This window comes from Oryx dammah, unplaced genomic scaffold (assembly GCF_014754425.2).
Source record: "Oryx dammah isolate SB20612 unplaced genomic scaffold, SCBI_Odam_1.1 HiC_scaffold_26, whole genome shotgun sequence".
Lineage (NCBI taxonomy): Eukaryota > Metazoa > Chordata > Mammalia > Artiodactyla > Bovidae > Oryx > Oryx dammah.
This window is the reverse complement of record NW_024070210.1, coordinates 81,657,206-81,683,939: the sequence shown is the minus strand read 5'-3', so window position 1 is coordinate 81,683,939 and position 26,734 is coordinate 81,657,206. Positions and strand designations below refer to the sequence as shown.

The following is a 26,734-nucleotide window of genomic DNA, read 5'->3' as shown; positions in this document are numbered from 1 at the left end:
TAGGATGTACTGGGACAAGTTCCGTGGCAGTTAGAAAGTGAACTGGCTGCCAAGATGGAGAGGGAGGAGCAAACAGTCTTCGCCTTCTACTATCCCGAGGTTCCCAAAGTCAAGGGGGACCGGAGATACCAAAGGGTGAGGAGATGGCTAGTTGTAGTTCAATGGGAAGAAGAGGACTTGTTTAGAGGTGGGTCTAGACAGAGTGTCCTAAAGATAGGGAAGAGATGACCCTGAGCTGTCTTTTCTGGAAGGGGTAGGGAGAGATGTCCTAGGCTCACATGTGGGGGTGCTTGAGGTAGAGAAGAGCAGGGACCCCGGGGAGTAAGGGTTATCTTCTCGGGTAGGCAATATCTCCCTCATCCCTCACCCTTGTAGCCTACCCTCCCCACCCAACATCCGAGTGCCTTGATGCCACCCCAGAGGCGACAGCAGCATGTGGATCAGACACACACCTACATCCGAATGTTCTGTGGCAGCCTCTGTGGCTTTAGCCTCCTAGTGCTGATCTGCATGTCCCCAATGAACTGGGTGCAGTTCCTGGTGATCAATGATGGCCTTGAGCTCTACGCAGGACTCTGGATCCCATGCAACCATGAGCTGTGCTGGAGCCACACACCCAAGCCACCCTGTGAGTGTCACTGAATTGAATGCTGCAGGCCCCACAGTTCCAGAATTTTCTGCCACATTGGCTCTTCATCTTTTTTCCTCCAAGATCTTTTGACCTTCACCTCTCTGAGTCTAGAAAGGATCTCAGCCAGATTGTGAACATGGACGTCCTTTTCTCTGATATCCTCGGTGTACCCTTTCTCCTTCATACCTCAGGTCAATTCCTCTCCCAAATTATGAGCTGATAGCCTTTTCCTTTCTGTGAAGAACTTGTTTGTCATTTATGAGCTGTTCTTGTAATGCAATGAGATTGTTAGTCTAATGTGGTTTGCAGAAATAGGAGTGCTAGATCATAGCTGGAAGATAGAGCAAAGTGTCTCAGCCTCTGTCAGTTTTAACTTTCAAGGTCAGTTTGTTCTGCTAACTGTAGAAGAGAAGCTGAATGTGTGTCAGATATGTAGTATAACAAATGCCAGATATTTAGAGAATAAATTGTCAAATTTTTGTGAATTTAAGTAAATCTGAAGATGAAACACATAATATTAAAAAATAAATTTCTAGGGGAACTTCCCTGGTGGTACAGTGGCTAAGAATCCCAATGCAGGGGGCCCAGGTTCAATCCCTGGTCAGGCTACAAGATCCTACATGCCACAACTAAGACCTGGCACAGCCAAAAAAATAAATATATTAAAAATAAATTTCTAGGACTGTATGCATGAAGCTTTTCAACCAGAACTAAGACTTAGAGGAAAGCTAAAACTGTACTATACAGTTTCCCCAACATCCACCAAGAGATACATTTATGCAAAAGGACAGGTACTGTGAAAGAAAGCATACATGAGTAAAGTGTTTATTTCTCCGAAGATGAACAGGAGTCCAAGATTTGGCGGGAGGGGGCATCTAGCCAACCATGAAGTGGAGTATCACCTATTTGGCATGGGCTCATATTTAGGATGGGTTTCCCAGGTAGCTCTAGTGGTAAAGAACCCACCTGCCAATGCAAGAGACATAAGACATAAGGGTTCCATCCCTGGAAGAGGGCACAGCAACCCACTCCGGTATTCTTGACTAGAGAATCCCATGGACAGAGGAATGTTGGTGGGCTACAGTCCATAGGGTTGCAAAGACTCAGACAAAACTGAAGCAACTTAGCATCCATGCACACATATTTAGTATCTGGAACTAAGGGATAGGATCCTAAAATGAGATCTTCCAGAAGGAACTAAAATGAAAGGCAGGCAGACAATTCAACTACATTTTCAACTAAAACTAAAAACTAGAGAAAATAATTGTAACAAATATGAAAGATAGAAGGTTAATGGCCTTAATAAATATTAGATAATATACAAGTTCTTATTATAATAAATAAAATACCTCCATAAATAAACTTTTTGTAAACAATTTACAAAACAGACACTGCAGATGTCTAACAAACATAGAAAAAATTACTTTAACCTCAATCCATCACTAAAGAACAGCAATCAAATGAACAATGAGATAGGATGTTTAGCCATGATATTAACAGAGATGTGTAAATGGTAATATCTGTGCACAATGCTGCACACTCTCACACCATGAGGAACAACCAAAGCAATATGATAAGTGCATCCAGAGATTTACACTCACTAGCTTCATTTCTAGAGAAATGGAGTAAGAGATAGAGGCATAGTGACTTCCCTGGTGGTCCATTGGTTAAGACTCTGCTTCCACTGCAGGGGGCACTGGTTCAGTCCTTGGTCAGGGGAACTAAAGATCCTACATGTCTCATGGTGCATAAAATACAAATAAAAATAGATATAGGCATAAACATTAAGCTGCAATTGTATTTATGTTACTGGGTACCCAGGCTACACCTCAGGCTTTGAGATTATTATTTAAAATTTTAATAATTTTGTTTATTTTTGGCTGTACTGGGTCTTCGTTACCATGTGGACTTCTGTCTAGTTGTGTTGAGTGGGCTTCTCATTGCAGTGGCGTCTCTTATCGCAGAGTGGGCTCAGGGCAGGTGGGCTTCAGTAGGTGCTGCACGTGGGCTCCGTAGCTGCAGCTCCCCTGCTGCAGAGCTCAGGTTCAGTACTAGTGATGCCTGGGCTTGGTTTCTCCAGGCATGGGGGATGTTTCCAGACCAGGGATCAAATCCGTGTCCCCTACATTAGCAGGCAGATTCCTTACCACTGAGCCACCTGGGAAGCCCCTATTTAAATCTTTCATGAATCAGAATCTTGAAATGTTATCACTTAAGCAGTAGTTTATTTCTTGGAGTCTTGAATTCACCTATGAGGCAAACTATTGTTTAGAGAATGTCAACTGAGTTCTTTAAGTACACAGTTGTAAGTATCCACCCTATTTCCAGTGTTGTGCTGTGCTCAGTCACTCAGTTGTATCCCACTCTTTGCGACCCCATGGATTGTAGCCCACCAGGCTCCTTTGTCTGTGGGGATTCTCCAGGCAACAATGCTGGAGTGGGATACCATGCCCTCCTCCAGGGGATCTTCCCAATCCAGGGGTCAAAACCAGTTCTCGCGCATTGCAGGTGCATTCTTTATCAGCTGAGCTACCAGGGAAGCCCATTTCAATGTTAACTAGTCCTAATTCTAGGGTCAGTAATTAATCTGCAATACAGATTTTGTTAGGAATGCCCCAAATGTTATCAGTATGTCTAGGATTCATCAGCCTGTAATAATAACATGCTATTGTAAGGCAAGTGCAGAGAAAAAGAGAGCAAGCCAGGCAGTTAGGCAAGAAAAGGGAAATTTATTAGAGGGAAAAGAGAGGGTGACTGGCCCTTAAAGAGAACCAGCATCCTCCCTTTCTAACGGTGGCCTTCTTATACCCCACCAAGGAAAAATTCTCTGAAGGGGTGGTCACATAGCTGGAGGTCTGGAATCTGGTGGTCTTGCAGCTTTGAGAAGATAGGCGCCAGTGAGATAACAAGATGCCATTTGGGGAATTTGGTCAATCTCAAGGATCACTGTGATTTATTCTTTGTTTGCGAGGTCAACGTTATGAGCCATCTTATTAGTGAGACCCCATGTGGACCCTATCATTCCAGCCTTTCTGATTTAGGATAAGGGCCGAAGGTCAATCTTCTGTAACTGCTTCCTGTAGGACAGGGGCATCGTGGGGGTGAGATAAGAAAAGGCTGGAATGTGGGTCAAGGGGATTTGTGTGAGGTCAAAGTTTTTGATAATCTGAGTGAGTTAGAAGTAGCTTGTGGATAGTTCAGTTGGTGAGGGTTTGTAAGCGATCCTGCCACTGTAAGAGTTACACTGGGCTCCATAGAGGTGATGAGAGTTGGGGTCTGGGGCCCTGGGCACCTTCAGTCTTCAGCGGTGAGTCCGAGGAGGCTGGGCAGAGCTGGGTTGGAGGACTCCTGCTTGGGACCAGGAGGGGATGTCCGGATCCCTGGAGAGGGATTTGGGCAGTCGACCTTCCAATGTCTCTTTATGCCACAGCTGGGACATGGACCTGGAGGAAGCCTTGGCTATAGGCATGAATGAGCCCGGTGTCTTTCTTTGCCGCATTTGAAACAGGGCCCAGGTGGTTTCCTTTCTTTGCTGGTTGGTGGAGGCTTGGAAACCATGTAGGACAGTGGGTAAAAGGTGGTCTTTGGCCTGACCTCATTGGGCCTTCTCTAGCTTTGCCTGTTCCTCCCAGTTCTTGAAAACCTTAAAGGCTAAATTTAAAAGGTCTCATTGAGGGGGTTGAGGGCCTTCTTCTGCCTTTTTTGGTTTCTTTCGGATATCTGGGGACGACTGGGACATAAAATGGGTCTAATTTTGTATATTTTTGTAGCAATTCCATTAACCTGGCTAGAAATTGTGCCGGGTTTTCATCTCTTTGAGTTACTTCCTGGAGCTTAATCAAAGTTGAAGACATTATGCCCTGCCTTTTGAAGGCCCACAATGAGGCAAGCAATCATAAGATTACGGGCTGCTCCTCCAGATCTCCCTGCCTGATAATCCCAGTTGGGATCATCTCCGGGGCGGGGAAGCCCCTATGGGCTTAGGTCTATCCTGTGTATCTCATCAGCATGCGCCTGAGAGGCTTGCCATATTCCTTCCTTCTCTTCTGGGAGAAGAGTGGGTGAAAGGATGATGTAAATATCATGCCAGGTTAAGTCATAAGCCTGGGTAAGATACTTGAATTCTTTTAGATAATTATCAGGATCTGAGGAGAAGGAGCCAAGACTCTCTTCAATCTGAGCTAGATCAGTGATGGAGAATGGGACATGAACCCCAACAATGCCTTCTGCTCCAGCTACTTCCTGTAAAGGGAGGAGTGGAGCAAGGGAGGGAGTGGGGTCCTGCGGTGAAGTTTCCTGTTTTAAAGTTGTTCAGGACCCGGTACACAGAGGGCATCTAGGGAGGTCCAGGTAAAGCCATGGGACCCTCAGGGTAGAGGGTGGGGCTGAGGTCTCTGTGTATCTCAGGCACAGGCTGGGGACCCTCCCAGCTGGGAGCTGGAGGCCTGCGCTTGAGAAGGAGGAAGGTAGGAGGGTTCGTAAGATAGAGGTTGTGGAACTGGATCTGGAGCAGCTGCAAGGGAATCGGGAGCACTAGGGGTGGGCTGTGGTCAGGAGGGTCGAAGGAAGAAGAAGAAAAGTCTGAACAGGGAACAGGAAACATTGTATTAGGAGGATGTGGCCCAGAGTGGGCTAAGAGTATTTGAGAATTAGAACAGGATTCACAGAGGGGGTCGACAGCGAAGAGCAAAGAAACCCTGAACGTAAGGGATTTCTAACCACTTACCGTTAAGGCGGCAGAAATTATCAAAGTCCTGTAGAGGATTATACATGAGAGTTCCGTTTTCTGGCCATTGGGACGTGTTATCAAATCTGTATTGCGGCCAGACAGTGTTAAAACAGTAAATAAGTCTTTTTGGTCTGATCTCCTCTTGGAAGCCCAAAGCGTTTAGGTTTCGGAGAAGGCATCCTAGAGGAATAAATTTTGAGGGCGGGGATTGAGAATTTTCATCTGCGGCCGAATAGGGAGGTTAGCTGCTACTGCTGCTAAGTCACTTCAGTCGTGTCCGACTCTGTGCGACCCCATAGACGGCAGCCCACCAGGCTCCTCCGTCCCTGGGATTCTCCAGGCAAGAATAATGGAGTGGGTTGCCATTTCCTTCTCCAATGCATGAAAGTGAAAGTGAAGTCGCTCAGTCGTGTCTAACTCTTAGTGACCCCTTGGACTGCAGCCTACCTGGCTCCTCCATCCATGGGATTTTCCAGGCAAGAGGACTGGAGTGGGGTGCCATTGCCTTCTCCGATAGGGAGGTTAGACAAGGGCGAGAGAAAGTGAGGAGAAAGATCCGAGAGAAAAGGCGTCCCTGCTCTCAGGATTTTCTCAGAGAGTAATAATAGTCTGCTTTGAAATGGGCGTGCCCTATTTCAAAGTCAGATGGGGCACAAGGCCAAGGGCCCGAGGGCAGTGGGGATCCTCCCACCTAGTGCTAGGACTTGGAAATGAAGCGAGCGAGAGAATCCAAGAGAATGGGATTTCACTCACCCTTGTAACCGATGGATGGATTGTGGGCCAGTGTGTGGATGTCAGTCCAGCAAGACAAGTGGGAAGTCCCGTCCCCGAGCTCGTCTCAGTTTCTCGGCCAGGTCCAAGGGAGGGGCCCACTGGAGGTGGACTCGTGAGAGGAGCTCACTCAGTTGCGTTGGATCTTCCCTCCTGGGTTTCGGCACCAGAATGTAAGGCGAGTGCAGAGAAAAAGAGAGCAAGCCAGGCAGTCAGGCAAGAAAAGGGAAATTTACTAGAGGGAAAAGAGAGAGTAATTGGCCTTTAAGGAGAACCAGCATCCTCCCTTTCTGACGGAGTCTTTCTTATACCCCACCAAGGAAAAATTCTCTGAAGGGGTGATCACGTAGCTGGAGGTCTGGAATCTGGTGGTCTCGCAGCTTTGAGAAGATAGGCGCCAGTGAGATAACAGGATGCCATTTGGGGAATTTGGTCAATCTCAAGGATCACTGTGATTTATTCTTTGCAAGATCGACATAATGAGCCATCTTATCAGTGAGACCCCATGTGGACCCTATCAGCTATTATTGCCCAAGTTCAAGAACTACAAACTTTTACCTACTGGATTGCAAAAATTTAGCCACCTCTCCCATGGTGTCCCCAGTTATTTCTGAGACTTTCACTGGGGCTATCTCAGATGGGCTCAAAAACATGTGTGTTCTTGTTCCTTCGTCCTAGACTTACTTCAGGCCGCTGTTCCTCTACCTCTTTCTTCCCCTGGTTCTAGATAACTGATAACCTCTGTGCTGTATTGGTGATGGGATGAAGAAAGAATGGGAGTGAAGCATGCAATCCTTCACTTCTGCTACTAGGTCTCAGCATGCAACAGACCTTTCTGCTAATTTCCTACATAAGTGAGACCAGACCATAATGTAAAGGAATGTGTGTTGCCAGTGAGAGGAACTTGAACTGTTTTGCAGAGGGTAAAGAAAGCCTGGGTCTTTAGTCCAGAGCCAGGACCCTGGGAATCGTCACACAATAAACACCCACAAGCTGTGTAAGGATGTTTGATTCTAGTGTATCCAGCAGGTACGAGTGAATCTAAATACAAAGAAGGTTTCAGAACTTCCTCTCCAGAGTGCTAGGTATCCATCCAGAATCTCTTGTATTCCAAAACCACATCCTTTGGGCACTTCCCCTGAGCCTGGGGGAGTTTTGATCCTAAGCTCCTGGAATGGAAACACAATGGCAGCAGCTTGGAGATTTAAATTTGGCTAAATAAGTGGACTGATTGCTCTGCTTGTCTCCAGCAGCACCTTCCTCATCCTCAAAGCCAATGGGTACTTTCCATCTCCATCCACTCAATCTGACTCCTTCAGAGTTAAAAGGCGCTAGATTTCTTTGGAGCACTGCTACCCTGTCCTGGCTTTGATTTTTGCTGAAGGCACTAGAGTGAAGTGAGGGGAGCCCTCTTGGAACATCTCATTACCAGATGACTTCTCCGCTCTTTCTTCTTCCTCTTTTGCTGTTGTTGTTGGAAAAGGAAGGTTTGCTCTATTGAGGAACCCAGCAACTCGGGGAGAAGATGGGCTTGTGTCCAGGCACCAGCTTTGAAGATTCTGCTCCACCATGAAAGCTTCACAGATGGTAAAGAATCCACCTGCAAGGCAGGAGACATGGGTTCGATCCCTGGATCGGGAAGATCCCCTGGAGAAGGGGATGGCTACCCACTCCAGTATTCTTGCCTGGAGAATCCCATTGACAGAGGAGCCTGATGGGCTATAGTTTATGGGGTCGCAAAGTCAGGCACGACTGAGTGACTTCACTTTCGCTTTTCACTTTCATGCACTGGAGAAGGAAATGGCAACCCACTCCAGTGTTCTTGCCTGGAGAATCCCAGAGACAGAGGAGCCTAGTAGGCTGCCGTCTGTGGGGTCGCACAGAGTCGGACACGGCTGAAGTGACTTAGCAGCAGCAGCAAAGAGTCAGACACGACTGTGCATGTAATTTATATATTTTGTATCTATGAATGTTTCTAAAGGGGGAATCATTTGGGAAGGAGGTCAGAGTCTTCATTATCTTCCACTGTGTGCAGACTTTTTTTCTGATTGGTTGGTGGTGAGGTAACAGGGTGGTGTTTTAGGAACCTTGTGCTCAGGCTGCAGTCACCATCCTTTATGTGGGTGGAGGCCTTAGTTCCTAGTTTCAGGACTTAATGAAGCTCAGGTTCTTTGTTTGTTTGTTTGTTTGTTGGTTGGCTGCACTGGGTGTTTGTTGCTGTGCGTGGACTTTCTATAGTTGCGGGGAGCAGGGGCTACGCTTCATATGGGCTTCTCATTGTGGCTGTCTTTGTTGTGGAGCACAGGGCCTAGGGCACTGAGGGCTTCAGTAGTTGCTGTCTGTAGGCTCCAGAGTGAAGGCTCAGTAGTTGTGGCCTAGGCACCTAGCTGCCCCTCAGCATGTGGGATCTTCCCAGACCAGGAGTCAACCGGTTTCCCCTGCATTGCAAGGCGCTTCTTAATCACTAGACCACCAGGGAAGCCTGAAGCTCAGGTTCTTGCTATCTCATCACAGAAAGAATTCAGGGAAAGACAGAGTTGATAGGTAAGAAGTGGATTTATTTACAGAGAAACACACTTCACAGACAGAGTGTGGGCCCTCTCAGAAGGCAAGACCAGCATGCTCTTTCATCTGATGTTGTCTTCACTTCCCCACTGCTTCCTTTTGGGGTGTCAACAGCCTTAAAAGAGATGAGCATCTCACGTGAACCAAGCCTTTTTGTTCACAAGAGTGGGGTGGCTTCCAGCTCTATACCTCTCACTTTCCAGAGACTTTTGGGCAAAGTTTTACTTTCCTAATAATGGAAGGGGATCTTGCCCATCAATTACAAACTGCCAAATGGTTTCTCAATTCACTGAGAAACGCTACTTCTTTCTTGTTGGCCAGTGCCCCCTCCTGTCCTGGCAGCTTTTACATGTTACCTGGTGGTGCTCTGAAGTACAGAACCACTGATTGGGCTGACACTAAGAATACCAGCAAGGATATTATGAAGTTTTCCAAATGATTTGGACTTCTTCTCTGCCAAATTGAAAGTGATGTCTCTTCCAGGATGTTAGCTTCATTGTCTTCATAACTGGGAGGCTTGTTTTGCTATTCCCGCAACCTAAGTCCACATCAATGCATGTCCTTAAAGAAAGCTTAGAAATGTTTGGGTACAGGTGACCCACATGGGTGTTCCTTCTATCCAGGGTGCTCCTCTCTGGACCAAGATTTCTTACTGACATGTACAAGTAGGGACTTTTGTAACAGGTTCTAAAATTTTTGAAACATTAATAGGTAAGCTGCCATATAAACTGTTGGTTAGGGCTTCCTTGGTGGCTTATTGGTGAAGAATAACCAGCCAATGCAGGAGACATGGGTTCGCTCTCTGGTCCTGGAAGATCCCACATGCCATGGAACAACTAAGCCTCTGTGCCACAACTACTGAGACTGTGCTCTGGAGCCTGCAAGCCATGACTACTGAAGCCTGCACACCCTAGGGCCAAAGCTCTGCATTAAGAGAAGCCACCACGTTGAGAAGCCCGCACGCCACAGTGAAGAATAGCCCCTGTTTGCCACAATGAAGACCTAGTGCAGCCCAAAATAAATAATTTCATTTTAAAAAATTGTTGTTTAGAAGCTAAAATATGATTTCTTCTTACAGGATGTAGAGGCTTGAATTCAGCTTTCAGACATTTGTTTTGTTACATGAATTTTAGAAAAAACTATGAAGTTAGCCAAATGTAGCTGTTTGAGACTCTGAAGCTAAGTGCTTAGTTTGGTTAGATAATTTGTTACATATCGTTATGACTGGTAGACATGGTTCCTCTAAGGGTTTAGACTATACTATGCTGCAAACCTTTAGTTGTTCTCATGGAATTGTGAGTGATCTTGTTTATGGAGTGTTCAGACAAAGAGAAACTGAGACTAAAAAGATGGTTAAGAAGAACGTGAAAGTAGTCTTCCCCTCGTGGTAGAAGAAAGACTAGACTGTAACATCTTAGACAGGAGTTGGACTGGATATCTTAGTCCTCTTTTGTGTTTTAAATATCGGATCTCATGTGAACCAGCATAAGCTAAAGAGTGAACTTCTTTATAGAGATTCAGAAGAATCTCATAACTCCCAAAGGCAGGAAGTTTTCTGGACCTCAGGGGATTCCAGAGGAGACTGTGATCTCAGGCAAAGAAAATCAAGCCAACTAGTCATTCAGTCTCTCCTGAACTCCTTTGTCACTTCACTTTGGTTATGCTTTATTTTATCTCTACAGCTCAGTTTTTCCTGTTTATTAGTATATAAGTGCCTGGAAAGGGGGATATCCCAGGCTAGCTTTATATCTTCTTGGTTCAAGCAAGCAAAAGAGGAAAGTAGCATCAATCAGTCCCAAATCCAGATAGCCAAGCACAGGAATTAAACTAGTACCTTTTTGTGGTCCTACTAATGATAGTCAAAGGAGTTGTAGGCAAGGGTCCAGGGCTTGAGACAAGGGCTGTGAGGGCCCATGGAAGACTACAGGCTCAATACTGCAAAAGATGCTTTTCACACTGGGCTTCAGGCAGCTCAGTCTAGCTGATGGCTCTAGCTGGCTAGCTCTGTATATCATTTTATTTATTTAGTTTTGGCTGGGTGGGTCTTTGCTGCTGCGTGGGCTTTTCTCTAGTCGTGGTGAGTGGAGGCTACACTCTAGTTGAGGTGCATGGACTTCTCTTTGCGGTGGCTTCTTATTGCAGAGCACGGGCTCTAAGGCTCTTGAGTTTCACTAGTTGTGACACAGGGGCTCAGTAGTTACAGCTCTAGGGCTCTAGAGCATTGGCTCAGTAGTTATGGAGCAGTGGCTTAGCTGCCTCCAGGCATGTGGGATCATGCCGGATCAGGGATTGAACCCACGTCCCTTGCATTGGTAGGTGGATTCTTTACCACTGAGCCACCAGGGAAACCCCTAACTGGCTAATTCTGAATGACCTAGTTTTCAGAAAATGTGCTGCCCTTGGGTTTTCATGTTTTAATGTGGCTAACTTGTTGAGGCCATATAGCACCTGACCTCTGTGGGTAGGAGGGTGAAAAAGAAAGTGAAAGTGAAAGTTGCTCAGTCTTTATGACCCCTTTGGAATTTTCCAGGCCAGAATAATGCAGTGGTAGCCTTTCCCTTCTCCAGGGGATCTTCCCAACCCAGGGATCGAACCCAGGTCTCCCACATTGCAGGTGGATTGTTTACCAGCTGAGCTGCAAGGGAAGCTCAGGAATATTGGAGTGGGCAGGAGGGTGGTTTCTCTTAATGGAAATTACTGTTATTGATTTTTGTTAGCCAGTGGTATGTTCTAGACAACAAAATAAAACTTAAGAGGCAGTTTGTGGATTAGGATAAGCTTGGTATTCTTCTCTCTAAGGTTACTTGGAAGCTGGATTTGGCTTTTTAGGCATAAAAGTACTTAGAAAACTTTGCATGGTAGGGATGAGCCGGCCCTTGTTACACTGAGACAGAAAATAAGCTAGACGAGGAAGCTCCCTATGAAGAAATTGAAGATATTGGTAGATCTGTGGTACCTCAGTAAAGATATATCTACTTGTAAGTTACTCCATTTCTTAATTCTTCTGTAAAACTGGGGAAGATAAAATACGGAAGAATTGTTCTGTATTGCTGGGGAAGTCAAGCGAAGCATCTATTTCATGTTAGGGATATAGTAGCAAAAAGTAAGGGTTGGCAGGGCTTCCTTGGGGGTCCAGTGGTTAAGAATCAGCCTTGCAATGCAAGGGACACAGGTTCAATCCATCCCTGGTTCAGGACAATCCCATGCTGAGGAGCAACAAAGCCTGTGAGCTGCAACTACTGAGCCCATGTGCTGCAACTTCTAAAGCCCACTCATCTAGAGCCTGTGCTATGCAACAAGAGAAGCCACTTCAATGAGAAGCCTGCACGCCCCAACAAAGAGGCCCCACTCGACTCGCCACAAGTAGAGAAAGCCTGAGTGCAACCATGAACACCCACCACAGCCAAAAAATAAAACAAATAAGTAAATAAATCTTAAAAAAAAAACAGTAAGGGTTGGCAAGTTCCCTCTTCTTTCCAACTCCAGTCTGAAGGGGCAGAACCAAGGAGAGCAGAACCCTGGAGCCAAGAGATCAGCAAGAGGCATGTTATGGCACCAGGGTCAGGGCATTGGAGCAAAAGAACCTTAGCAGACCTGTCCTCAAACACATGTGAGGTGGGGCCTTGAGAGACTCAGAAAAAAAAAGGAGTTATTTGTGGGGAGTTAAATTCCTGCAATCCAGTAAATTGGGGGCTTGAAATCATTACGGTTTGGGAGTTAAGGTGAATGTGACTTCATTTTATAGTCACAGGCTGATTGTTCATGCCAGATACATTTAAAAGAGAAAAGTAAATAGAAACAAACTCCAACAATGGTAAAATCATTAAGCAAAGTATGTTGATATGATAGACTATCTTGTAGCCATTAAATGTGATGTTTACAGCAGATGATCTGAGAAAATCTTACTGCATCATCTCTTTTAAAAAATCACTAAATTTGGTATCATGTCGACTATGTACAGGGGATAGAAAAATACCAGAAAAAAACCAAATAAGATGCTAACAATGGTTGTCTGTGGGTAGTGGGAATGTGGCTGATATACTTCCTGCTTCTTGGCACTCCTGTAGCCCCTCCAATGCTATATTGAGTATGTATTACTTTTAGAATTAGAATTAGGAACAAGAAAAAGTTCAAACACGTGTTGTAATACTGGTCACACCTCTTATAAGCTGGTCTACATCTAAGTTACTGTGCTAACGTACCCAGAACTGTTTGTATATTATCTTTAGTTTTACAGTGAAGGTTTTGCCTTCATAGTAAAAAGTTCCAAATGTCAATGAAGAGCTGGGAAAGATTCCTACCTTGTGCCCTGGACGCCAAATAGCGAGCTCAGTTTCATCCTCTTCAGTCTTCACTCCCTTCTCTTAAGACTCTGTCTGGTTTTCTTAAGGAGAGGTTCCCAGCTGGACTAACCAAGCCTCTCCTTCTCTTTGGCAGATTACCTCCAATATTCCAGGGCCTTCTTCCTCATCTCTGTCTTCACCATACTTGTTGTCCTTGGCTGGCTCTTCAGTTCTTGCCTCCCTAGAAGAGGAAGGGTGACTGGTAACTTGGATCTGAAGGTATCCATGCTCAGCTTCATCTCAGGTACAGACCTAGATGGCAGGGTAGTACTGTGGTAAAACTGCTGGGGAAACAAACTTCCTCTGTGTGGGTTTTTATCCTCTTTTTCTTGTTCCCTTTCTCTTCTTCATTCCATCAAGTTGCCAGCTACCTGCCCTGTCTTACTGTATGAAACACATTCGTTAACTTAACCCAGGGAAGAGGCCTCACCTTGGTCAGTCATCTTGATTAGATTTTTATCTATTTGATCCTTTCTATGTAATATGGTATGGGCTTCTCCAGTGGCTTAGTGGTAAAGAATCTGCCTGCAACGCAGAAGACGTGGGTTTGACCCCCGGGTGGGAAAGATCGCCTGGAGGAGGAAATGGCAGCCCACCCCAGTTATTCTTGCCTGGGAAATCCCATGGACAGAAGAACCTGGCAGGCTACAGTCCATGGGGTTGCAAAAAAGTTGGAAACAACTTAGCAACTAAACAACAATGATAAATAATGTAGTGTCTGAAAGTAGAAGAATTGGGGGCAGCAGTCAAGGCAAATTAAAGACACTGAAGGATGTGACATGTTTTCTTCTGATCCTAGCCTCCTGCTTGCTGCTCTGCCTCATCCTGTTTCTGGAACAGGTTGACTTGTATACTTCGGAAAGAGTGGAGTCAGCTCTCCTATGGCCCTATCAGGTTAATTGGGGGAGTGACTTCATATACTGGTTTGCGGGTGAGTCAGTCCCCTTCCTGCCTTAAGCTAGAAGGATGGAAGGGGAAATCAGTTCTTGAAAGGGAGGAGGAATCTAGGAGAAATAGAAGCCCTAACCATTTCTATTAAAAACATTCATACCTCAAGAGGCAGTGTGATATGGTAAAGAAAACATGCATTTTGGAGTCTGAAAAAAATCTAGAATTAGTAACCTGTTCTACTAACTGGCTTCCCTGGTGGCTCAGATGGTAAAGCGTCTGCCTACAAAGCCAGAGACCTGGGTTCAATCTCTGGGTTGGGAAGATCTCCTGGAGAACGAAATGGCAACCCACACCAGTATTCTTGCCTGGAAAATCCCATGGATGGAGGAGCCTGGGAGGCCACAGTCCATGGGGTCGCAGAGTCGGACACGACTGAGCGGCTTCACTTTCACTTTTCTACTAACTGAGGCACAGATGGGTTGAGAAACTTGCTCAAGACCATAGAAAAAGTAGGAACTATGATTTGCATCCAGGAGGTTCAAGCTTTGTCCTAACCACGGAAGAAGTACCGTAATGAAATGGGAGTGCAGGAGGGTAAAGGAACCCTGCTGGTGGGGGGCGGGAGTGGGCAGGGGATTGACGTCACTGAAAAGAGCCCCTGTGAGCTGAGTATTGAAAGAATGAGTTAAAATTTTCAAAGCCCAAAGACCATCTGTCTCTTGAAACTCACGTCGAATTCTTCTCTTCCCCTAGGGATTGTCTCCTTCCTCAATTACATAACTTCCAGATCTCCTCCTCTGGATCAAGACATCACTGCAGTTCCTACAGAAAAGTCAAGGCTGGGATTTGGTCCAGTGACTCTGCCTGTTGAAGATGACTGGTCAGAGCTTCTGACAGAATCTTCGAGTGAGATCAGCAAAACCGATCAACTATAGAACTGTGACTGATAAGAACCCAACTATTGCTTGACTTAAAAACAGGGGAGAAGCTAACTGAGTAGGGAATGATTGTGCAAATTTGAGGAAACTCTCCTAATATCATGTCCATATAACTGAAGGGGACAGCATTAAAGCTGATGAAATGTCCTTTGTGTATGTTGCATCCAAAATGTGTATGGTAGTCATAAAGCAAATAATGAAAACTCCCAGAAGAAAAAGTTGCTAAAAGAAAACATCAGTGTTTAGGTACATGGATGAAAGAAACTAGCAATAGATGGCAGTGCATTGAATCAGAGCTCTCTTGGGAATCAGGGATTTCATAGACCAGAATGGTGCACGCAGGAAAATGTCACCAAATTTTGTTTGGACTTTTCTTTGCCGTGTGTGGCCTTGGGAATACTCAGGATGGAAGTCATTTGCACACTATTGTTGAATCTGAATTGGGCATCATTACCAGAAATGGAATGAATATCAGTGGAGATAATACCTACCACCCAAAGGAGTTGAGAAGTGCTGGATAGATTTAGGGGAATCTATGACACCCCCCTTTTCTATGAGGAATGGTAATTTGAAACCCTTATAGTCTATTCGGTAAACTGACAGCTTCTTTATAGGCTGAGGGTTATGTGAACCAGACATCTGTAAACTCTGAAATTCTGTTTTTTTTTTTTTTTTACTCTGAAATTCTATATTCTCTTTTCTGTGAAGGGCCATACTGTCCTTTTAAAATTTATTTTTAATTGGAAGATAATTGCTTTACAATGTTGTGTTAGTTTCTGCCGTACAGCAACATGAACTCCATCAGATTCTTGATAGGGCTCTGACCTTTCTGATTCTTCAGGGATCTATTATGTCTTTCCAAGTCAAATGAGGCTAAAGGACTTTATTCAGCCTAAGCATATATGTGGACCAAGTTAAAATTTTTCTCCATGTTTTATATACTGTGTAAGACAGTAAGGGTAGGGGCATTCAGGTAATTACATGAATATTTTGATGGCTAGAGATCCCTTTTAAACTCAGACCAGATTCCATGCAGAAGGTCCTGGGACATTCATCCTGTTTTTTATTCCTTTAGTAGCTGCCGCTATGCTTCTGTTGGTTGAGGTCCATCCTTCTTCTCCTCAAGCCTGGCAATAGAATGGAATAGTGGCCCGTTTCACCCCTTGCTACTCTTAAAGATAAGCCTTGGGATCCTTTTGTTTTAAAGATTCATTGATAATCATTGTATAAAACAAACATAACAGCTCTAATAATCCTGGCCCCCCCATCAGTAATTACCAATCATTTCCAGATGGTAACTGGAAGACTATTAGGTTAATATTTCTGCTTTTATTCTTAAAGGTCAGAGTTAAGCAGCACAGGCATGTGTATACCCACGCACAGAGACACACACAAATGCATGTATATAGACATACCCCATTTTGACCCTGCCTTAGGAAACCCTTCTCTCTATGTTGGTGATCTTAGTTATGGCAGAATCTAGTGTTCCCCTACTTCAAGGGGCCTCATTTCAGAGGCTCTTCAGGCTCTTCCTGGGCCTTTGTCTGGTTGTTAGATGTGGAATTCAAGTCCAGCTTGCCCTCCTCTTGTCACCACTCACACTAAGTATACCCCACAAGTTGACTAATTCAGAACTTAGTGGGTTCATAAGTTTTATTTGTTTTATGATTTGGTTTGAAGACTGTAATTATATGACTAAGGAGTTGAGTACTGGTGACTCTTCAGGGAATGGACGTTTTCACTGCAGTGAGAAGGAGGAAGCAGGTGTGAATGAGAAGGAAGGATGCTAGTTCTTCAGAAAGTAACCATTAAGGTCCTGGTTATTACCAGAGGATAGTAACTAAGTTTTCTACTTTGCTATTAGAGAACGATCTTTAAGCATAGAGATCCCTTAATTGCTCCTTTATAAACTGAATGGTTGGGATTTTTCTGATGATTCAGTGGTTAAAAATATGCCTTCCAATGCAGGCAACACAGGTACCATCCCTGGTCAGGGCACCAAGGTCCCACATGCCATGGGGCAACTTAGCCCGTGTGCTGGAGAAAATGGGGCACCACAATGATAGATCCTGTGGGCCACAACTAAAGACCTGACTCAGCCAAAGAAATAAGAAGAAACTGAATGCTCTATTTTCTTCTTACTCTCTTTCTTTGCTTGCAGAGAATCCCTTTAAAAAGCTTAAATAGCCTTCCAATTAGATAGCTCATGGGGGGTACTTTCCTCATGGTTCAGTGGCTAAGACTCAGCCCCCAGTGCAGAGGGCCTGGATTCCATCCCTGGTCAGGGACGTAGATCCCACATGCCACAGCTAAAAAACTCACATGACACAAAGAAGTTCAAAGATCCCACTTGGCCCAACTAAGACGTGGTGCAGCCAAATAAATAAATACTTAAAAAAAAAAAAGTGGGGAGAATGGCTCATTAAATGACCCTTTGCTACATCCCCTCTGCTCCAGATACATTACATGACAGATGAAGGGAGAAGGAGAGAGGAGAGGGGAAATACACATGTATAGCTAGGTCAAAACAAGACAAGCATTTTCAAAAAACAGAAAAATAACAAAACCACAATGCTGTGATTGAGTTAAGCCAAAGACTTATTGGGCTCAAGGTCCAAAAGTTTGGCAGAGGTGAAGAGGAAGACAGTTCCTGTGGAGTGAAAAGGACTAAAAGTACTTCTCAAGATATGGACTAGAGCCAAATTCCCAGCTCTAATTCAAACTAGGGACTTAAAAGAAGCTGAGGACTTCCCTAGTGGCGCAGTGGATAAGAATCTGCCTGCCAATGCAGAGGTCATGGGTTCTGTCCCTGGTCCATGAAGATCCCACATGCCACAGAGCAACTAAGCCCCTGCGCCACAGTTACTGAACCTGTGCTCTACAAGCCCACGCTCTCGAGCCTGCCAGCCTGAACTACCAAGCCTGTGTACCCCAGAGCCTGTGCTCCCCAACAGGAGAAAGCACTACAATGAGAAGCCCATGCATCACAACTAGAGAGTAACTAGAGCAACTAGAGAAAGCCCAGCCCATGCAAAACAACAAAAGCCTAATGCAGCCAAAAATGAATAAATTAATGAATTAATTTTAAAGATATTTTAAGAAAAGAAAATCAGGGCTGCAGTTTATTTGGAACTACAGATCCAAAGAGGTCAAAGGACACAAGTACAACCCTGCTTTATGAAGCAGTACATTGGTTCATTAACTGGGTTATAACAGAACAGAAAATCTGAAATATTTTATGAGACCTGACCCTGTATTGGGATCTTTGGCCAAAATAAGGAAATCCCAAAACTATCAGATGGAATGAGCATACAAGAAGAAAAAGAAACAAAAAGAGCCAGGAAAATTTTTTTGGTGCCTGAAAATAGGAATTCTAACCATATAAAGAAATGTTCATTTCATTTTATTGATTATCTGCTCTAATTTTTATTAATTTTTTTCTTCGATTTACTTTGCATTTAATTCACTGTTATTCCAGTTTCCTAAGGAGCATAGATTATTGGTTTTAGATCATTTTTCTTTACTAAACATGCACTCAATGCTATAAATTTCCCTCTAAACCCTGCTTTCGCTGCACCCCACAGATTTTGGCAAGATATATCTTTCATTTTCATTTAGTTCAAAATATTTTAAAATTTTAAGTTCTCTTGAAGTTTTTTCTTTGATCCGTGTGTTATTTAGAAGTCAGTTATTTAATCTCCAAGTGCTTAGGGAATTTTCTAGATGTCTTTCTAAAGTTGAATTTTAGTTTTAATTCCATTGTGATTTGAGAGCACACACAGTATAATTGTAATACTTTTAAATTTGTTAAGGTGTGTTTTATGGCCCAGAATGTGGTCCATCTTAGTGGATATTCCACGTGAACTTAAGAAAAATTGTCCTGTTGTTGCCCTGAAGTGGTCTATCACTGTCAGTTATATCCAGTTGGTTGATGGTGTCCTCATTAATGTTCTACCTGCTAGATCTGTCCATTTTTGATAAAGAGTGTTGAAGTTTCATGGCAAATAGATGGGGAAACAGTGGAAATAGTAATGTATTTATTACTTTTTTTGGTGGTTATCTTTGAGTTTGCAAAATCCATTTACAACTAATTCAACTTCCATTTTCAAATAACACCATGCCACTCACAGGTAGTGCAGGTACCTAATAAGAAGATAATCCTAACTCCTCCCTCCTGTTGCTTATATCATTGCTGCCATTAATTTCACTCATACATGAGCATATATAAGTGATACATTGTTGATGTTATCATTTTAAACTATTATCTGTTAGATCAATTAAGAATAAGAAAAATGAATGTGTTTATTTTACCTTCACTTTTTTCTTCTCTTATGCTTTTCCTTTCTTTATATAAAGTTTCTGACCTGTATCATTTTCCTGCTCTCTGAAGAACTTCATTTAACATTTCCTGCAAGACAGGTTTATTGATAACAAATTCTGTCGATGTTAGTCTGTCTGGGTAAGTCCTTATTTCCACTTCACTTTTGGAGGTAATTTCACAGGTTACAGAATTCTAGGTTGGGTTTTTTTCTCTCTCAACACTTTAAATATTTCACTCCACTCTCTTCTTGCTTGTATGGTGTCTGAAGAGAAGTCAGATGTAATTCTTTTCTTTGCTCGTTTATTGGTAAGGTGCTTCCCCCTACCCTACCCCTGGCTTCTTTCAAGATTTTTTTGCTACCTTTGATTTTATGCAGTTGAAATATGATATTCCTAGGTGTAGTTTTTCTTTTCTTTTGGCATTTATCCTGCTTTTGATATTCTCTGAAATTCCTGAATCTGTGGTTTGGTGTCTGACATCAGTTTGGGGAAAATTCTCTGTCTTATTGCTTCAAATATTCCTTTATTCCTCTTTCTTCTTTTTCTGGCATCCTGACTTCATGTATGGTACCTCTTTAGTAGGTGTCCCACAGTCTTTTTAAATTTCAGTCTTTTTTCTCTTTGTATTTCTTTTTGGAGGTGTCTATGATATATTCTCATGTTGAGATTATTTCCTCAGCCATGTCCTGTTTACTACTCAGCCCATCAAAGACATTCTCTGTTTCTATTACTGTGTTTTTCATCACTAGCATTTCTTTTTAAATTTTTTCTTATGATTGCAATCTCTCTGTTTACATTGCCCCTCTATTCTTGTCTGCTGTCTACTTTGTTCAGTAGCACCTTAGCATATTAATCATCATTGCTTTAATATGTGTGATAATTCTAACATCCCTGTCATATCTGAGTCTAGTTTTGGTGCTTGTTTTGTCTCTCCAAACAATGTCTTTTTGCCTTTTAATATAGCTTGTGATATTTTCTTGATAGCTGGTCAGGATGAACTGGGTAAAAGGAACTGTGGTAAACAAGCCTTTAGAAATGTGGTGATAAGGTGTGGAGGAAGGGGAAGCACTCTATAGTCCTGTGATTACAGCTCAGTCTTTTTTTGTTTTGTTTTGTTTTGGCAGTGCCACACAGCTTGTGGGATCTCAGTTCCCCAGCTAGGGATTGAACCCACGCTGTCGGCAGTGAGAGCAGAATCCCAACTGCTCAGCCGCCAGGGAATTTCCAGACTTTCAGTGAACCTATACTTCTACACTGTGAGCTTCACAAGCGGTTCTCAGTTCCCCCTTAGGTGCAATAGGCTAATCTGAACGGGCTGAAGTTGGGAATTTCACTTCCCTCACAGGTCAAAACAGGCTGGAGTTTGACATTTCCTTTCCCCCAGATTGATTAAACTCTGATAAAACCCCAGGAGTTTAGGCTCTGATCAGATAGTTTCTCCTCAGGGAAGTCCTTGTTAAGAAGAACAGAATGCTCTGGTACATTTTCTTTAATGTATTTATTTTTAAATTGAATAATCGCTTTGCAGAATTTTTTGGTTTCTGCCAAATATCATACAAATCAGCCATAGGTATATGTATGTCCTCTCCCTCTTGAACCTCCCTCTCATCTCCCTCCCCACCCCACCCCTCTAGGTTGTTACAGATCCTCTGTTTGAGTTCCCTGAGTCATACAGCAAATTCTCATTGGCTGTCTTTTTTACATATGGTAATGTAAGTTTCCACGTTACTCTCTCCATACATTTCACCCTCTTCTTCCTCTCCTCAACCCTGCATGTCCATAAGTCTGTTCTCTCTGTCTGTTTCTCCATTGCTGCCCTGCAAATAAATTCATCAGTACCATCTTTCTAGATTCCATATATGTGCATTAGTGTATGATATTTACCTTTCTCTTTCTGACTTACTTCACACTGTATAATAGGCTCTAGGTTCATCTACCTCATTAGAACTGACTCAGTTGAGTTACTTTTTATGGCTGAGTAATTTTCCATTGTATATATGTACCACAGCTTCTTTATCCATTCAGCTGTTGATGGACATCTAGGTTGCTTCCATGTTCTAGCTATTATTAAATAGTGCTTCAGTGAACATTGGGGTACATGTGTCTTTTTCAGTTTTGGTTTCCTCAAGGTATATGCCTCGTAGTGGGATTGCTGGGTCATATGGTGGTTTTATTCCTAGTTTTTCTTTTAAGGAATCTCCATACTGTCTTCCATAGTGGCTGTATCAATTTAAATGGTTCCTTTTCCTCTCTCATGGGCCAGAAGTATGGGATTCTCTAATATTCACTGCAAGAACCTGGTTAAGCTGCTGGAGGTAAAAGTCACTAAAGTGTGAGGACTTCTCTATGACTGGGTCCCATTGTCTTTTTTTTCTTTCTTTACTCATGGTTAATGATTTATTACAAAGGATAATAAAGGACAGGAATGGATAGCCAGATGAAAAGTTACCCTAAGACGAGGTCCTGAGAATAGGAGTTTCTGTCCCTATGGACTTCGGAGTGCATCGCTCTCCCAGTATGTGGGTATGTTTTTTTTAATTGATGTATAGTTGACTTACAACATTATATAGATTTCAGATGTACAACATGATGATTCACAATTTTTAAAGTTCACAGTTATTTTAAAATGTTGGCTATATTTCATGGCTATATTGCCGTGCAATATATCCCTGTATCTTATTTACTTTATACATTATAGTTTGTAAGGGGGCCATAGTTTTTAATCTCTCAGACTTGTGCACACTGAACCTTCCAGTGCAGATTTTCCTACTCTGGTACTAATTTCTGCAGACGTTTCTGTTCTAGTAAGTTTTAATTTCCTATTTTTGCCTTTCTGACTCTCCAGTTCTGCAGGGTCACAGTTTGCTTTGGGATTTAAGAAGAGTTGTTGATTTTTTTCAGTTGTTATAATGGAGTGACAACTTCCAAGCTCCTTGCATGCCAGACAGGAAACCAGAAGTCCACTCTTTCTCTTTTACCTTTCTAATTTTCAATCAATCAAGAAACATCACCTATGGACTTCCTTGGCAGTCCAGTCTAGGCTTCCCCTGCAGGGGACAAGGGTTCCATCCCTGATCAGGAAATGAAGATCCTGCATGCCACGTGGTGTGGCCAAAAAAGAATAATATTTTTTAAAAAGAAACAGCACCTAATCATTATGATGTTCCAAGCACTGATGTTGAGCATACACAGCTGAATAGGCTGTGTCCCTGCTGCTGAAGGAGGTTGTAGACCAGAAAAAGATACAGGCAGACCAACTGTGAAACTATATGATGAAGGTTATGAAAGGACAAGTACAAAGTTCTGTAGGAGCACAAATTCTGGGATTGAGGGCTGAGTTCAGAGAAGGCTCCTCTCAAAAGTTAAGAGTAGAATGACTTTTTAAATTTATTTTAAATTTTTTTATTGAAGCATAGTTTCTTTAAAATATTGTATTACTTTCTACTGTACAGTAAAGTTGGAGAAGGCAATGGCACCCCACTCCAGTACTCTTGCCTGGAGAAGCCCATGGACAGAGGAGTCTGGTAGGCTGCAGTCCATGGGGTCGCTAGGAGTCGGACACGACTGAGCGACTTCACTTTCACTTTTCACTTTCGTGCATTGCAGAAGGAAATGGCAATCCACTCCAGTGTTCTTGCCTGGAGAATCCCATGGACAGAGGAGCCTGGTGGGCTGCCATCTTTGGGGTCGCACAGAGTCGGACACGACTGAAGTGACTTAGCAGCAGCAGCAGTACAGTAAAGTGAATTAGCTATATGTGTACATATAGGCCCTCTTTTTTTGGATTTCCTTTCCATTCTAAGTCACCACAGAGCACTGAGTAGAGTTCCCTGTGCTATATAATAGGTTCTTATTAGTTATCTATTTTATAAGACAAGAATGACTCTTGACTAAAGTTAATAAAGATAGGTTGGGAAGTGTGTTAGGTACCATGTGCAAGGTAGATAACATTTGCGCCAAGTGCAAATGAAGGACCATGTTGGGTTAGGAAACTGCAAGAAGAATAAACTGATTTGGAGCACAAGGTGAGAAGGAAGGAGAGAATGAGCCTAGACATCACTAGGTTTTTTTTGCTCCGTGGCATTAAGGACCATGTCCAGCAGGAAACAGATGGCTTTGCTCAAACTGAGTCTAAAAGACTTAAGGGATTGTTTACAAGGACCCCTAGGACTGAAAAAGATTTTGGAAAACCATCAGTGAGAAGAGTCATTACCACCCCTAAGACTGATCACATAAATGAAAGGAACACGTGACCAGAATAGAAAAGGGTAACTCTTTGGAGAGAACTAGCCTATCAGGAACTCTCTTTAGGGAAAGGGACACGACAACCTTCGTAGTGCTCTGTTAAGGAGAGAAGCAGTGAAAAAACACATTGATCTCTCCACCTCTGATCTTCTGCCCATGCCCGCCGTTGGTCAATCTTCATCAGAGGCTGGATGGAAAGAAAAGCCCAAACTGGTCAGCACCTCGAACAATGATGGAGAGCGGATCTGGAGGGACATGTGGAAGATCTCCAACAAATCACTGCTCCTCCCAGTGCCTGACACAATACCTCACACACATGAGCGATTGGATGACTGAATGAGGTTGAATAGTGAGCAGAAGCTCCATCTTGTTGGGTTTCACTGATTCATACTAACATAATTTTACTTCATAGCAGTGGGGAACAATCAGAGAATTTAAGCAAAAGAGAGACACAATCAGATTTGCATTAACAACACCAATCTTGGTAAATCTGTGGAGAATAAACTGAAGGAGAGCAAACCCAGGCACAAGGCCATTGCAGAAATCCAGGACTGACATGACATATCCTAAGGAAGCGGAAAACAAAAATAGAAGGTGGGCTTGAGAACATTAAAGAGGTAGAATTGGCAGAACACATTGTGGTTGACTGGTGGGAGGTAATAAAAGGGTATGGGGATCTTCCCTAGTGTGGTGCAGTGGCTAAGACTCAGTTCCCAATGCAGGGGACCTGGTTTCAAACCCTGGTCAAGGAACTAGATTCTGCATGCTGCAACTAAAACTACCACATGCCGCCAATGAAGGCTGAAGATCCTGTGTGCTGCAACTAAGATCCTGTGCAGCCAAACAGAAAGAAGAAGAAATATTTTAAAGAAGAAAAGGGTACAGGATGGGGGTTCAGGATGGAAAGAGGATGACTCCGTTTCTTAAAGACCTCTTAGGTGCTGATGTGTCTGTGAGAAATCTGGGGTCAGTGTGCAGATTGCTGTAGGAGTCTGGAGTTCAACAGAGACCTGGGTGGGAGTCTTGGATTGGATCAGATCTGGCAGAGGAGACAGAGACCCAGTACCCATGCTTCGTGTTCTGACTCTGCTGTTTCTGTCCCCCCAGGTGGGGGAGGGGTGGGGAAGGGTGTTTGGAGGGGGTTAAGTTCTATGGCAGTTGACGACAGCAGTGAGCCAGAAGCCAGGATGGAGAGAAGAGAAGGAAATGAAACGGCCTTCCAGAGCATTTACAACATCAGCAGAATGAGCTACCCAACCTACAGGGTGTGTGTGTGTCTGCCTGTGTGCTGAGTTGTGTCTGACTGATTGTGACCCCATGGACTGTAGCCCACCAGGCTCTTCTGTCTACAGGATTTTCTAGGCAATAATAGGGGGATGGGTTGCCACTACAGGGTGGGGAAAGCGTTTTGTGAGCCAGGTAGGGGTTGAAGTCCTTTCCGAGACAGCAGCTTGTGTGTGTCATGGGGCAAGTGTTGAGGTAGAAGAGGCAAAACTCACTCCATTTTTTAAAAACTGGAGAGAGGTGAAATGGAATATTTTTTTTAATTAACACAGTATTGAATGGGGGATTTTTGCTGAAACAAATGCCTGTAGCAGGCTATTTGTTAGGGAAGTGAATGTTGAAACGTCTCCAGTCAATAAAGTTCAGGTCAGGAAAGATGTATGAATACATCTCAGGTCAATAAGTTGTTAATATTGAAAAACTTGTGGGAGGCTGGGGTCAGAGGAGAAAAATACCCTGAAGTGTGGAGGGAAGAGGACTTACCCCCAGCACAAGTCAGGGCTTGACTTTTCTGTAGATGGAGATGGAGACGCCTGGGTTGAGATCCCTTCCGTGATGTCTTCCTCCCTTCCACACCACAGCCAATTCTGCCCGGCTCGCACCGCTTTTCTTCCATACCGCCCTACCTGCGCCGGCTCCTGCAGGAAAGCCGCAGCAGGGTTCGCCATCTTTCTGCTTGCTCATCGGGCTTCACCTGCGTCCTGCTGCTCTGCTTGTCCCCTTTACACTGGGTGCAGTTCGTGGTGCTGAAGGACAGGCAGAAGCTCTTGGCCGGGCTCTGGACCTTATGCCACCACGATCTCTGCTGGGGCAACACTTCGAAGGCCCCCTGTGAGTACTTTCCAGATTCCAGCCCCCTCCTTTGGTACACCCACCCTGTCAGATCCTCCCACTGCTCACCACTCTCTTTTCTCCTGGCAACCCTGACCCACACCCCCTCACTGATTCACAAGCATGTATGGACAGCGCCTGCAAGCAGGGCACCCTTGCGTGAGTTTGTCTCATCCAAGCTTCCTCAATGACTTAAAAGCCAAAGCCCCTTTGTTATTGGAAGCTAATGCCTACTGACCTTTGCACTTACAACTTCCCTCAGAAAAGGAAATATTGGTCATTCTATGCCTTCATATGAGAGTTACTTCATAACATGCCTCCTAAGGTTATGGTTCTAATTTCAGCTTTTCCCTCCTTGTGGAGTAAATTACTTCTTTCCTCGTTAAAGGAATTCCATACGTCAATGAGGAGGTCGAAAGAGGGTCCTTATGGGTGCCTGTGAAGCACCCCCCCAACTAGGGGGCTCCTTACTCTGACTCCGTTGCATGTAAGACAAGCCCTGATTCCATCGTCCTTTGTTCCTCACCCCTTCCCAAGACCCTGTTCAGCCTTCTATAAGGCAGGTGTCCTTCATTCCAGTCAAGCCTCTCCTTTTCCCCTTCCCCTGGCAGACTACCTCCAATTCTCCAGGGCCTTCTTCCTCATCTCTGCCTTCACCATCCTCATTATTATTATATGGCTCAGCATCTCTCTCACCAAAGGGCCAGGAGACAAAACCTACATAGATCTGGGCATATCCATCTTCTGTTTCATTTCAGGTACAACACGATGAGGTTGGAAAAGTTTGCCCCTAGAGTCCTTGTATTTCTTCCCCTCCCAGTGCCATCTCCCCTTCTTTTATCAAGTCATTCCCAGCCTTACATGATACTGCTATCATAAGACACTTATCTCTTCCCAAAGGGAAGACAGTTTTCAATAAACTTTTACTCCAGACAGGGCTATTACCTCTGAAAGAGGGGACCCAGAAAAGATGATGCTTAATCCAATGGAAACATTTCTAAGGGTTATCTGTGGGACCATACGAGAGATAAAGGCTGGAGGCCCTTCTGGCACCCGGAAAATTACCATGTAGCAACTTGCTACTTATTCTGTCTATATTATCTATAGGCTCCACCTTGACAACTTTACTCCAGTCAAAGCAGAAGGCCTTTGCCAAATGGGTCTTCCCATGACCACTACCATGTAA

At 43.9% G+C, this 26,734-nt stretch overlaps 1 protein-coding gene across 1 annotated transcript; it reads left to right on the top strand.

Moving 5' to 3' along the window:
- The first annotated feature begins 54 nt into the window (after window positions 1–54).
- TMEM202 (transmembrane protein 202) lies at window positions 55–14,921 on the top strand. Its single transcript, XM_040227656.1, has 5 exons — window positions 55–135; window positions 376–628; window positions 13,134–13,283; window positions 13,839–13,970; window positions 14,684–14,921. Exons 1-5 carry the CDS (start codon window positions 55–57, stop codon window positions 14,863–14,865), a joined length of 798 nt encoding a protein of 265 aa, XP_040083590.1. The 3' UTR covers window positions 14,866–14,921.
- The last annotated feature ends 11,813 nt before the right edge of the window (window positions 14,922–26,734 follow it).

Bases quoted from the DNA above. Each gene is read 5' to 3' on its own strand.
- TMEM202 (XM_040227656.1), top strand. From the start codon at position 55: ATGGAGAGGGAGGAGCAAACAGTCTTCGCCTTCTACTATCCCGAGGTT. The intron at 13,284-13,838 runs GTACAGACCTAG...TTCTGATCCTAG, and splicing joins CATGCTCAGCTTCATCTCAG to CCTCCTGCTTGCTGCTCTGC. The intron at 13,971-14,683 runs GTGAGTCAGTCC...CTCTTCCCCTAG, and splicing joins CTTCATATACTGGTTTGCGG to GGATTGTCTCCTTCCTCAAT.